Consider the following 14564-nt stretch of genomic DNA (forward strand, 5'->3'; position numbering starts at 1 on the left):
TCTATGGGGTTCAGGTCAGGAGAGTTGGCAGGCCAATTGAGCACAGTGATACCATGGTCAGTAAACCATTTACCAGTGGTTTTGGCACTGTGAGCAGGTGCCAGGTCGTGCTGAAAAATGAAATCTTCATCTCCATAAAGCTTTTCAGCAGATGGAAGCATGAAGTGCTCCAAAATCTCCTGATAGCTAGCTGCATTGACCCTGCCCTTGATAAAACACAGTGGACCAACACCAGCAGCTGACACGGCACCCCAGACCATCACTGACTGTGGGTACTTGACACTGGACTTCTGGCATTTTGGCATTTCCTTCTCCCCAGTCTTCCTCCAGACTCTGGCACCTTGATTTCCGAATGACATGCAGAATTTGCTTTCATCCGAAAAAAGTACTTTGGACCACTGAGCAACAGTCCAGTGCTGCTTCTCTGTAGCCCAGGTCAGGCGCTTCTGCTGCTGTTTCTGGTTCAAAAGTGGCTTGACCTGGGGAATGCGGCACCTGTAGCCCATTTCCTGCACACGCCTGTGCACGGTGGCTCTGGATGTTTCTACTCCAGACTCAGTCCACTGCTTCCGCAGGTCCCCTAAGGTCTGGAATCGGCCCTTCTCCACAATCTTCCTCAGGGTCCGGTCACCTCTTCTCGTTGTGCAGCGTTTTCTGCCACACTTTTTCCTTCCCACAGACTTCCCACTGAGGTGCCTTGATACAGCACTCTGGGAACAGCCTATTTGTTCAGAAATTTCTTTCTGTGTCTTACCCTCTTGCTTGAGGGTGTCAATAGTGGCCTTCTGGACAGCAGTCAGGTCGGCAGTCTTACCCATGATTGGGGTTTTGAGTGATGAACCAGGCTGGGAGTTTTAAAGGCCTCAGGAATCTTATGCAGGTGTTTAGAGTTAACTCGTTGATTCAGATGATTAGGTTCATAGCTCGTTTAGAGACCCTTTTAATGATATGCTAATTTTGTGAGATAGGAATTTTGGGTTTTCATGAGCTGTATGCCAAAATCATCCGTATTAAGACAATAAAAGACCTGAAATATTTCAGTTAGTGTGCAATGAATCTAAAATATATGAATGTTAAATTTTCATCATTACATTATGGAAAATAATGAACTTTATCACAATATGCTAATATTTTGAGAAGGACCTGTACACCTGTATGCTGCAGAGCAGAGGTCTCAAACTCAGGTTCTCATGGACTGGTCTAACCCACCTCAAATAGAGGAATGGAGTTAGAGAACCCTGCTTTAGATCTTACAATGTAATACAGATAATCCCTATATCCCACTGAAGCAGAAAGGGAGTACATTGTCTTCATTAATTTAGTTTTTTTTCCAGTGTTTTACTTATTTTTATCTTTTTTAGTAGTTCTAGGGCATGCTTAGTTTTCCATTTCAGCTTCATCTTAATTTAATAAATCCTGTCAGTGTGGAATCTGAGCCTGATGGAGGTTTGTATTGAAAAAAGGGAAAAACACCACCACACATGAACATGCACATGCTCATTTATTGAAGTGACAATTAATACTGTGAGAGCAGTCTTCAACATAAGCAGAGTTACACACTGACAATTGAGATGGAGGGGGGCTCCTCACTTAAAACGCTGCATTCTCGGTCTCATTCGGCATATTTGTAATTTTCAAACCACAGCTTTATGATTTAACAAGAAAAAGCAAAAAGAACCGAGCGTTTGGAAAAGTTAAGCCACTAAAGGTTCCTACGGCTGCTTCGTGAACTCAGAAACACGACAGAACACTGTTTACCTGAATATTTAACAGTTCATAAATAATAAACCCGTACCTCAAAGGAAAGATCAGAACATAATACATTCTCAGCTCCTCGTACTGCAAAGTAAAATCCAGTGTCACCATTTCTCATACCACATAGATAAAATACATTTCAACAACAAAACAGCTGAGTTGCAGATTTCTTGTAGGGGTTTCTGGTTCTGTGAGTAGGTAATTAGTTGGGTTTATTTCAACACATCACAGCGATCCATTCATTTTTAAGGAATATCTCTCTTGACGAATATCCTTGTGGGATTAGGATTTTACACTCACAGCTCAGTCGTGCCTTAAATTTCCTGCTATTAGATGACTCAAGGCGAAGGCGTTCATAAAGTGACACCATTACCTCCTGATGTCCTGGCAGTCAAAGTAATGGGACAAAAAGAGGAGGAACAGTTGATCTCTATTGTCTCCAGTGGCACTTTGCCCACACTTTAAAACAGCTTCCACCATCCAGGAATATTTCTAATGGATTTGATCTGTTGCTTTTAAAGATTTGTGTCAAAGAGAAGCAAGGTGTCAGCGTTTGTTGAAACCGCACCGTAATTTTAAAACTTTGAAGACGATTTTACTGTAGATTTAGAGATTTTCAGTGAATGCGAAGACATGAAACGCAAAAAGCTAAAATCCTACAGAACATCTACAGACTGAAAACGAACATGTTTTAATCTTGGCTGAAGGTGAATGTAGTGATTTCACAGCGAAACATGCTTGGCACCTTTGTCTGATTTATTCTTATTATTTTGGCAGTTAAACACAGCAGTGAGGCCTTACATTTCTCAAATTTAAAAGTTTAAAAACAGAATTATTAGTAGGATCAAAGGAAATAATAAACACTGGGCTCCTTTTTACCCAAACAATCCACAGCGACTCTGGCCGTCAGTTCTCACTTTGTCATGTGATCGCAGCTGCAGGGTTCCTGTCTCAACAAGTGATCGTACTCGCCGCCTCAGCCGAAGAAACACACACCGAGCTCAGGACAGCGGGAGCAAATAATACTTCACGTCACTGGAACCACGAGTCATCAGCACAGACATTTAAACTTCACCAAGCCGATCTTCATACGTCCAGGGCGGGACGCAAGCAGCAACAGGGCTCAAAAGTAAAAACTGCAAATGAACCGGCCGCTGATAGATTCCAGCCCTGCTTTCAAATCGAGCACAGAAATAAAAGTAAAAATCTCACCAACACCGACTAATCTACTCAGAAACATGTGTTTCTCTTTCTTCTTTCTATACAAATTAAATCAATAAATAATTGAAACAGCACTGTTGCAGAAACATCAGTACAAAAACCTAACAGTCAGTGGATTTACAATAAACATGAGTAAAACAGAAGAGGGTGGAGAGATGTATTCACACCCTTATTGGGGGAAAAAATAACCTTAATGAACAGCCCCATTTTTCCTGCAAAGCAGAACCCAAGTGAACTACTCCAGATCATCCACATCCTCCGTCATGACGGTGGTGGTGTGTTCTGAGGTCACACCTGGAGAACAAAAACAGAAGAAAATGAGTATAAACCCTTCTCAAATGTGACATGCATAACTTCAGCAGCTTTATCAACTTCTTCAAATCAGAAAATGTATTCAGGCGTTCAAAGGCTTTATTTTTTTTAACAACTCTGACATTTTGACGTGAACCTTTATTCCCTAGAACTTAATCTTAGGAACATCTGACAATCAGGAAAATTACAGACATTTGTATACATTTTTCAGGTCATGATTCCACACGTGTCCCAACCGTTCCTGCTTTTAGCATTAAAAGCAACAGAACGTCACACAAACCCATTTAACCACCAATGCTTCTGTCTGTTTTCAGACTCAAAACCCACCAACTACAAAATGTTTTTCTTATGCTAAGATATTGAGCTTGTTTTGGTCACAATTTCATTCTCTTATACCGAGATAGAAACCCTGACTTTGTTTGTCATGGTAACAGTTTCATCATTTCGCTCTGAGATAAAGAGGGGGCTGGTTTTTGTGATACAAATTTCATTATCTGAAATGGATAAATGGACCTGAAGGATAATGTTGTTATAACTGGGTCATTAGGTCATAATGTCGAAAAAAGAACTCAAACTTGTTAATGACAATTTCATTATCTTATTATTTTGAGATAAGGACCCCATGTTTGTTTTGTTATGATAAAAAGTTTAATATCTCACATTAGGATAAAGAGATTTTGTGTGTTTTTGTCATTTTATCGTGGCAAAATAATGTCATTTTAATGGTCGAACCTTATAGAAACCAAAGTAAAATGCCTGAAAGGTTAAACTTTCCTATTAGAGATTCCTTCCACCAGAAATCATATTATACAGGTCCTTCTAAAAATATTAGCATATTGTGATAAAGTTCATTATTTCCCATAATGTCATGATGAAAATTTAACATTCATATATTTTAGATTCATTGCACACTAACTGAAATATTTCAGGTCTTTTATTGTCTTAATACGGATGATTTTGGCATACAGCTCATGAAAACCCAAAATTCCTATCTCACAAAATTAGCATATTTCATCCGACCAATAAAAGAAAAGTGTTTTTAATACAAAAAACGTCAACCTTCAAATAATCATGTACAGTTATGCACTCAATACTTGGTCGGGAATCCTTTTGCAGAAATGACTGCTTCAATGCGGCGTGGCATGGAGGCAATCAGCCTGTGGCACTGCTGAGGTCTTATGGAGGCCCAGGATGCTTCGATAGCGGCCTTTAGCTCATCCAGAGTGTTGGGTCTTGAGTCTCTCAACGTTCTCTTCACAATATCCCACAGATTCTCTATGGGGTTCAGGTCAGGAGAGTTGGCAGGCCAATTGAGCACAGTGATACCATGGTCAGTAAACCATTTACCAGTGGTTTTGGCACTGTGAGCAGGTGCCAGGTCGTGCTGAAAAATGAAATCTTCATCTCCATAAAGCTTTTCAGCAGATGGAAGCATGAAGTGCTCCAAAATCTCCTGATAGCTAGCTGCATTGACCCTGCCCTTGATAAAACACAGTGGACCAACACCAGCAGCTGACACGGCGCCCCAGACCATCACTGACTGTGGGTACTTGACACTGGACTTCTGGCATTTTGGCATTTCCTTCTCCCCAGTCTTCCTCCAGACTCTGGCACCTTGATTTCCGAATGACATGCAGAATTTGCTTTCATCCGAAAAAAGTACTTTGGACCACTGAGCAACAGTCCAGTGCTGCTTCTCTGTAGCCCAGGTCTGGGGAATGCGGCACCTGTAGCCCATTTCCTGCACACGCCTGTGCACGGTGGCTCTGGATGTTTCTACTCCAGACTCAGTCCACTGCTTCCGCAGGTCCCCCAAGGTCTGGAATCGGCCCTTCTCCACAATCTTCCTCAGGGTCCGGTCACCTCTTCTCGTTGTGCAGCGTTTTCTGCCACACTTTTTCCTTCCCACAGACTTCCCACTGAGGTGCCTTGATACAGCACTCTGGGAACAGCCTATTCGTTCAGAAATGTCTTTCTCTGTCTTACCCTCTTGCTTGAGGGTGTCAATAGTGGCCTTCTGGACAGCAGTCAGGTCGGCAGTCTTACCCATGATTGGGGTTTTGAGTGATGAACCAGGCTGGGAGTTTTAAAGGCCTCAGGAATCTTTTGCAGGTGTTTAGAGTTAACTCGTTGATTCAGATGATTAGGTTCATAGCTCGTTTAGAGACCCTTTTAATGATATGCTAATTTTGTGAGATAGGAATTTTGGGTTTTCATGAGCTGTATGCCAAAATCATCTGTATTAAGACAATAAAAGACCTGAAATATTTCAGTTAGTGTGCAATGAATCTAAAATATATGAATGTTAAATTTTCATCATGACATTATGGAAAATAATGAACTTTATCACAATATGCTAATATTTTGAGAAGGACCTGTATATGTCAAACTATCAGATATCCTGCAGTATTCAAAAAGCATATAAAAATGTTTTTACTTGAAGCATCGTCATCATTGCCAGACTTCTTCTTCTCCATGTAGCCGTGACTGAGCAGCTTGGACATACTGACCGGAGGAGCTTTCTTATCGTAGGATCTGATGAGGAGAGGGTCACAGTGCAAAATCAGTCAAAAATAAATCTAATTTATGTAAATAAAGGTGAAAAGGAGATGAGATCTTACATTCTTTTATACTTGTTGGTCATGGACAGACCCTCCATCTGCTGAACTGCATCATCTGGAGACATCTGCAGATTGGAAAATTAACCAGATTAAAGGTTATATAAACAGCAACAACATGACTGATGGCTGCAGAGCTGCATGGATTCACCAAGTAACCAAAGACATGGAGAAATGAACAGCTGGAGAACTTATCAGGGAAGCAAAGGATGAAATAAGGAAGAAAATGTAAGGAACAAAATCTGCCATGCAAAGCAAAAAAATAAATAAAAAGAAAATAGTAGCATAAATAAAACCGACCAGAAACAAATCCAAAGAAAACATTTTGAAGTGATGCTCATTTACAAATGCAATGATATTGTCAACTTGATCAGATGTTTGTAGCCTGGAAGCTCAGTCCCCCGCAAAAGTATTCACACTCCTAGAACCTTCTCACATGTTGTCAAGTTACAACCAGCAAGCTGCATGCGTTTTATTGGGATTATATGTGACAGACCAGACCTGGGGGTTTAACAAACATCAAGCCCTTTAGACATCCTGGAAACTGGAAATCAAACATACTCAAACACATCATTCCCAAAATGCTGCTTTTACTTCCAATGTTCTAGCAGAGTGTCACTGAACTCTTGTCAACACATTTTTTCACCTAAGCTGAGGAACTCTGCAGCTCCTCCATAGATACCATGGGCCTCTTGGCTACTTGCCTGTCTGTCTTTCCATTTGCTGTTCATTGCTTGGGATATTGTTGTAGAACCTAACCCTGCTTCAAACGTCTCCACAACGCTCTCCCTGACCTGTCTGCCGTGTTCCTTGGTCTTCATGAATCTGGTTGTTCTCTAATGTTCTCTAACAAGCCTTCAGAGAAAATCTGGGTTTATCCTGAGATTAAAGTACACACAGGTGAATTATTTCCTCTGCATCCAGTTGGTCGCATGCTTCAGCTCTGTGTCTTGTCTTTTTGGAGCCTCTTTTTGCATATCTTCCAAATTCTTCCAAATTATGGATTTGGTCAGCTGGTCTCTCAATGCAATTGATCAAATTTTTCTCGACGAGAAGACAGGGGTCAGGAGAGCCCACTTGCCCGGACGGGACATTTTTCTCCGGATACACGATGGACTCCTGGCAGAAGTGGAGGATTGTGTGTCTGTCGATAATGTCAGTCGAGGATGTGGAAGATGTGTATATAATTGGATGTTTGATATCAGGATTTCTGCTTTTTGGAGTTAGCGGTTACCTGAAGTATCGAGAAATTCGGAGAATGTCAGCAGCTGTTCTGGCCATTGTGAGGCTGCCTGGCATGTATGATGGGATCTTCAGAGCGATCAACACTCAGACTGAGATGTTACATGAGCTGAATCACAGACTGGATGTGATCCTTACACAGGATCGCTGGCAGGTTGCGGTTTCTGGACTCAGGGGTGAAATGGGATAAATCTTGGAGAAAGTTGTTCGCTTGGATCTGGCAGAAAGGACCTGGAATTTGTCTATTTGGATTCGCCTTTGAGAAACACCAGCGAGACTCTCAAGGCTGATGGAAAATTAAAAGTCAGCCTAACCCAAATAATTATTGTTTTTCTGAATCTGGCTCCCCTGCACGGCCTTGATGGCTGGCTATCTTCAACTTCTCCTGGAAGTTATGTAAACATGACGCTCTGCTCCCTCCCTTCCCTGAGGACACCTGTGGACCTGCTCAGAACTTTGTGGCCGGTTGATGAACCTTCCAACGAACCATCAAGGACAATGGCCTCTGTGACAGTGCTTCATGGACTTACTTGCACACACACACATGCTCAAGATAAACATATGCACCCCCTCACACCACCTTCACCGTTCCCGGCATGATGTTGTTTTGTAAACTTGTTGCTTCTTTGTGCTGAGGTTTTTTCCAATCTCAAACTGTATCCTGCTAAGGATAAAGTGTGAAATATGATTTTTTTTCTCTACTTACCTAATGTGGCCTCTTTTCTCATCTAACAAGGGCAGCGCCTGTGAGTGGGCAGCAAAGCCTCGGTGACCTGTCTCCCTTGTCTTGTGTCATGATGTCTGTTTGGATGGGTTGTACTGGAATTCTAATTTACCCTCAGGGATCAATAAAGTATCTTTGAATTGAATTGAATAGGATTTTTTCCATCAGTATTAGAGGAAAACTGGAAGCCATTCAATTCCACACAACACTTTTTTGGTTTTTTTTCTCAGAACCACGTGTCACTTTTCTTTCATTTCACAATTACTCACTGCTTTGCTGTTGGTATGTCACATAAAGCCCAATAAATACACAGAAACTTGTGGTTACAATGTGAGGAATTGTGAAGGAGTTTAAGGGGGTATGAATACTTTTGCATGTCACTGTAATCCCCTTTACCCACATTAGAAAGAACAAAACTGAATATTAGAGATAACACCAATCACGGAGTAATTATTTCCCCTCGGTATTCCCAAAAAACTAAAACTCAACAAAGTAGTTCCAGAAAATCAATTTTCAAATGTGAGAATGGAAAAACGAAGTTGGAACATGAAGGAAAGATTATGATAATAACTGAAATAATGATAATAAGAAAAGATGGGGTGGCATCTGCATGGCATGAATGTTGGGGAGTGACTAGATGGGTCCATTCACCTTCTCTTTACCATGGGAAAACCTATCAGTCTCTCTTTCCCAGGCGGAATTGTTATCAGTGCCAAACGGAGCAGCCAGAAGCTGCCTGCCCGCCTTCATCTGGCTGTCAGGGGACGATGCATTACTTCCGCTGAAAGCACAAAACCACGGTGACATTCTATGTGAAAGTTCTGGGAACATTTCTCCTGTAGCCGCAACACTTCGGTAACAGACAGTACGATCATGGAGCATTTAGGAACACTTCATCTTGGATGTCAAATCCATGTCTTTCTGCTACTTATTCTCCTCTGGACTGATCCTAAAAAAATATTTTCCCTAAATCAGGCCTATCAACATGTGCATCTTTATGGTGTCTGACGTCTTGCTGGTGGTCTTACCTCTTTGACTCATCATCTGCGAACCAGTTGGGCGGGTTGTAGGCCGTCTTCGGTGTGTCATCAGCATCAGCATCGTGACTCAACAGGCCTGCAGTAGGAAGTGAAACATTCTTAATGAAGCTAAAGCTCTGCAGGCAGTAATTATTAACTCTTATCTCCCCTCTAAAAACACCATGAGGGATTTAACTTCCACCTAAATCAGCTCACCAGCCTCACTGTTATTACTAAAAGAACAGCCCAAATGAGAGTTCACCATGTTCCTTTGCATTCATTCATCACTCCGGCACCATTTTCTGCAATATTATCAAGGATTAGAAGTCCTTCTTCATCATGAAGACAAAAGGCCTCTAAAATATGAACTTTCCTGAACAGGGAAGCAAACATACAGCTTGGTAGTGAGAGATTTCTCAATTGGAATCACAAAGGTGAATCTGTTTAAACTTGGAAGAAAGCCGAACCCAATATGGAACAGTTCATGCTCTAACTTTCAGATGAAATATTACCTTCAGATGTTCTGCTCCAGACAGAAACATCAGCCCAAAACAACATGTACAACATCTGCCTTGCAAAAGTTGAACAAAAGCATCCCCTCAGCATTATGCTGCTGCTACCATGTAATACTTTGTTCTTGTGTGTGCGTCACCATTTAATTTGATATTAAAGCTAAAGTAAAACCTATTGATTTTAAATGAATGTTTAATTTTTAAATAACACAAAAATGATAATTGGACTATGATAATAGCCAGTGATCAATCAATCTGTCATCTTCCATTTATGCAGGATTTTCAACACCTGATCAGTTTAATAATCACCCAGAGTCTGTGGATTTCAAACGTTCCTAAAAACCACCCTGAAACAGTGATTTAATTCTGCAATGTTACAGGGCATCGATACATATATAAATATACAGGTCCTTCTCAAAATATTAGCATATTGTGATAAAGTTCATTATTTTCCATAATGTCATGATGAAAATTTAACATTCATATATTTTAGATTCATTGCACACTAACTGAAATATTTCAGGTCTTTTATTGTCTTAATACGGATGATTTTGGCATACAGCTCATGAAAACCCAAAATTCCTATCTCACAAAATTAGCATATTTCATCCGACCAATAAAAGAAAAGTGTTTTTAATACAAAAAACGTCAACCTTCAAATAATCATGTACAGTTATGCACTCAATACTTGGTCGGGAATCCTTTTGCAGAAATGACTGCTTCAATGCGGCGTGGCATGGAGGCAATCAGCCTGTGGCACTGCTGAGGTCTTATGGAGGCCCAGGATGCTTCGATAGCGGCCTTTAGCTCATCCAGAGTGTTGGGTCTTGAGTCTCTCAACGTTCTCTTCACAATATCCCACAGATTCTCTATGGGGTTCAGGTCAGGAGAGTTGGCAGGCCAATTGAGCACAGTGATACCATGGTCAGTAAACCATTTACCAGTGGTTTTGGCACTGTGAGCAGGTGCCAGGTCGTGCTGAAAAATGAAATCTTCATCTCCATAAAGCTTTTCAGCAGATGGAAGCATGAAGTTCTCCAAAATCTCCTGATAGCTAGCTGCATTGACCCTGCCCTTGATAAAACACAGTGGACCAACACCAGCTGCTGACACGGCACCCCAGACCATCACTGACTGTGGGTACTTGACACTGGACTTCTGGCATTTTGGCATTTCCTTCTCCCCAGTCTTCCTCCAGACTCTGGCACCTTGATTTCCGAATGACATGCAGAATTTGCTTTCATCCGAAAAATGTACTTTGGACCACTGAGCAACAGTCCAGTGCTGCTTCTCTGTAGCCCAGGTCAGGCGCTTCTGCCGCTGTTTCTGGTTCAAAAGTGGCTTGACCTGGGGAATGCGGCACCTGTAGCCCATTTCCTGCACACGCCTGTGCACGGTGGCTCTGGATGTTTCTACTCCAGACTCAGTCCACTGCTTCCACAGGTTCCCCAAGGTCTGGAATTGGCCCTTCTCCACAATCTTCCTCAGGGTCCGGTCACCTCTTCTCATTGTGCAGCGTTTTCTGCCACACTTTTTCCTTCCCACAAACTTCCCACTGAGGTGTCTTGATACAGCACTCTGGGAACAGCCTATTCGTTCAGAAATTTCTTTCTGTGTCTTACCCTCTTGCTTGAGGGTGTCAATAGTGGCCTTCTGGACAGCAGTCAGGTCGGCAGTCTTACCCTGATTGGGGTTTTGAGTGATGAACCAGGCTGGGAGTTTTAAAGGCCTCAGGAATCTTTTGCAGGTGTTTAGAGTTAACTCGTTGATTCAGATGATTAGGTTCATAGCTCGTTTAGAGACCCTTTTAATGATATGCTAATTTTGTGAGATAGGAATTTTGGGTTTTCATGAGCTGTATGCCAAAATCATCCGTATTAAGACAATAAAAGACCTGAAATATTTCAGATAGTGTGCAATGAATCTAAAATATATGAATGTTAAATTTTCATCATTACATTATGGAAAATAATGAACTTTATCACAATATGCTAATATTTTGAGAAGGACCTGTATGTATATGCCACGGCAAAATAAAAGCCGCCACACCTTTAGAATACAGGTGTTTTTTTTTTACTTTAAATGTACTTAATTTGGAAAACCAACACCGCCGGCTCCTTCCTGCCTGTGAAGCTGCTACAGTTGTACATCAACGCCTCTTTGACTGGGCTGGCCCGCTGCTGAGACGTAACCCTGTGCCGCCATATTGGTGGAGGCACGGCTGCAATGTGAACTAATACAAATATAGGGAGTTCATTTTGTAAAACACATTTTAACAAAGATTTACGATAATGTCTCACCTTATTTATTCACACACACTTATGTTCGTAGGTACGACGGAGAATTACGGCCAGGTTAAGAGAATTTTTTATTTTTTTTTATTACGACAATAAAGTCAGAATTTTTATGAGAACTCCAACAAAAAAAGCGCAACTCTCCATGATTTGGTTTGGACACCTAAACGGTTTGAACAATTCCATGTTGCACACTCAAGAGGCATTTTGACTCTCCGACTTGACTCCACAAAAATGGCGGCGACGTCGGAACACCGTTCAGCATTCGATAGGGCGTCTACGAAGTGATGTCTATGTTCGTAGAGGGTGGCGAAAGAATTCCACATCGTCCGTTCTTCCTCTGTTCCGTTCCAACCGACGGAGCAACTCTGTTAAGTTAATTAATGAGAACGGTTCCACATTCTCCGTGACTACTCCGAACGTCATTCTCCGTCAAATTATGGAACAACTCCCAATTTTCTGTTTCATTCCGGTCCATCTTGCTCCGGCCGAGTCAATCTATTTGATCAACTTGCATTTTGGCAGTGAAACGAAAGCAGCACGAAAGTTTGAATTACTCTTGAACTGATCTATCAAATAAAAACTGAGATTCATCAGTTTACCTTTATGTCCTCCCTGCTTCGCCAACTTGACGTACTCTGAGTCGGTCTCAAATATTCCCACTCGTCGCCCGGTGCTCCTCTCCACCTCTGCGCTATCGGTGGCACTTTGGCAGAGACCAGGAATCTGGGAGGTTGGTCCAGTAACACCGCTGTTGGCAGCCCCGGGCTTTATGCCTCCAAAGAACCAAGAATGACCTTTATTTAAATGCCGTGTAGTGCTCTTCTGATATTTAAATGCAACAGTAGTTAAAATGCATTTCTTTATTTTTCTAGTGCTCTTATTATAATAAAAAGGGTTTTGTTTGATTGTATTCACACTATTATTAGACACCTAACCGCAAACAACAGAAATAAGCAAACTTAGGGAAAAATATTCCACAAATACTAACAAATGTTTTTTGAGGCACTAGTGGCCTTTATGAATCTCAGAGTTTTACCTCCAGGTTTGGTCCTTCGATGGTTGGGTACAGCTGCGCTCATTTTAGCTGAAGATGAAAGAGACTGTGAATTAAAGGACAAACATGTTAAATCTGTGAACTGTCTTACGTTAGGACAGTCAAAAACAAAGCTAAATGGTTTTGGAGGAAGAAATCTACAAACAATTTTCAATTAAATTAATAAGCAGCTACAGAAAATGTTCAAAACAGAAGCCAAACAGTGACTCCACAAGAAAATCCAATGCTTATTTTTACCTTTTGGTGAGAATATTAGAATATTTTTTATGTTGGAAAACACTTAAGTTCCTGATTTATAGAAATTAGGCTGCAACTAATGATTCATTTGCTAATTGATTAATCCGTCAACTTTTTTTCGACTAATCAATTAATAATCGATATAAAAATGTTAATAGGATATATTTTGCAGAATTTGAACCAGTGTATTTACAGACTAAGAAGGTTTTTTATCTTAAATGCAAAATGTATATATTTTTTTGTAAAATTTTGGCCTAATTGCTGCTCTGAGTGGGTTGTTCTTTCAGTAAACGATGTTTTAGAGTCTATATACTCCAGTTAACGATTATTTGATTACTAAAATAGTTGACAATTATTTCAATAATCCACGATTAAATCACTATTAATCCAATTAATTGTTTCGGTCCTCACATAAATTAAACTATGATGGTTTAAACTGAGAAAAAGTAGCTGTCTTCACTTGGAAGAAACGTCAAAGAGACACAATTATATTGGATGAAAAGATTAGGAATATTACACGAAAGGTGAGATCTGGGTTTCTTCCTGATCAACAGATCGATGGATGAATCAACAGATAGATGGATGAACAGACTGTGGGTGGATGAACGAATAAACTCATAAATGAATGAACAGATTACACAGATACATGTATGGATGCACAAACATATCCATGCAGATGGATACAAATGCATGACTGAACAGATGCATACAAATAAATAGATGGATGCATGAATAGTTCAACAGATGCGTGAATAAATAAGACGATCAGATCCATGGATTTAAAGGCGTGAACAGATGCGTGCAACGGATGCATGGATGAACATAGCCATGGAGGGGTAGATGAACAGATGCATTCTAGATGGATAAAGAACAAATAAATGCAAATAGCTGAATGGATGGATAAATATATGCATGGAATTAAAATGTAAAATCTGGCTATAGTGAGTGTAAAAGAGCGAAGAGTGGGCCAAGCCTTGCTCAGTTACTAACGCGGTTATTTCTATAGCTTTATTAAAAACTGATAAAAATGTACATTATACGTTTATTTAAACCGTAACGTAATATTTATTACCCAGCTCATATTTTCGGCGCTAATGTGAGGAATAAATTACTCAGATAAGAGGCTAACAAAGCGTTGCTAACTGAGCTGCCCGCCAAGCTTCCACCGATATTTTCATTTTTTTACACTACCACGGCCCCGCTTTTTTAAAAAGGTGCCAATAACAATAAATAAATAAATAAGAACATGTAAACATTTCTTACTCTGGCTGTGCTGTGTATTTTCTTGTATTTGATGAATTGGGTTCCAGCAGTTTGAAAGCCGCTAGCTTCTTTTTTCTTCTTCACACAGAGCTAACAGCTTCCTGTGGTACCTGCTGCTCGCTTCCTGTTCGCAAATCAAAGATCGTGTGCATGAAACAACGCCCTACTCTGTCGGATTTTTAATCCATTTAACGTTGATGCATGATGTGATAAGAGTGAGCCCTCTGTCTTACGCAACCTCCGTTGGTTACGTGGATACTGATCTTTGTCCTGCTAAAATCAGGGACGTTTCTAGAAAGTTTTCAAATGG

General features: G+C 40.7%; 1 protein-coding gene across 1 annotated transcript; it reads right to left on the reverse strand.

The window, feature by feature from the left end:
• Window positions 1–1482: 1482 nt before the first annotated feature.
• Window positions 1483–14409, reverse strand: c24h7orf57 (chromosome 24 C7orf57 homolog). Its single transcript, XM_047355605.1, has 8 exons — window positions 14255–14409; window positions 12737–12800; window positions 12300–12473; window positions 8901–8988; window positions 8524–8653; window positions 5910–5974; window positions 5726–5823; window positions 1483–3270 (listed from the first exon to the last, which is right to left on the reverse strand). The coding sequence occupies exons 2-8, from the start codon at window positions 12777–12779 to the stop codon at window positions 3212–3214; spliced, it is 657 nt and encodes a 218-aa protein (XP_047211561.1). The 5' UTR covers window positions 12780–12800; window positions 14255–14409; the 3' UTR covers window positions 1483–3211.
• Window positions 14410–14564: the final 155 nt, after the last annotated feature.

The sequence above is a fragment of the Girardinichthys multiradiatus genome, chromosome 24 (genome assembly GCF_021462225.1).
Source record: "Girardinichthys multiradiatus isolate DD_20200921_A chromosome 24, DD_fGirMul_XY1, whole genome shotgun sequence".
NCBI classification, from domain to species: Eukaryota; Metazoa; Chordata; class Actinopteri; order Cyprinodontiformes; family Goodeidae; genus Girardinichthys; species Girardinichthys multiradiatus.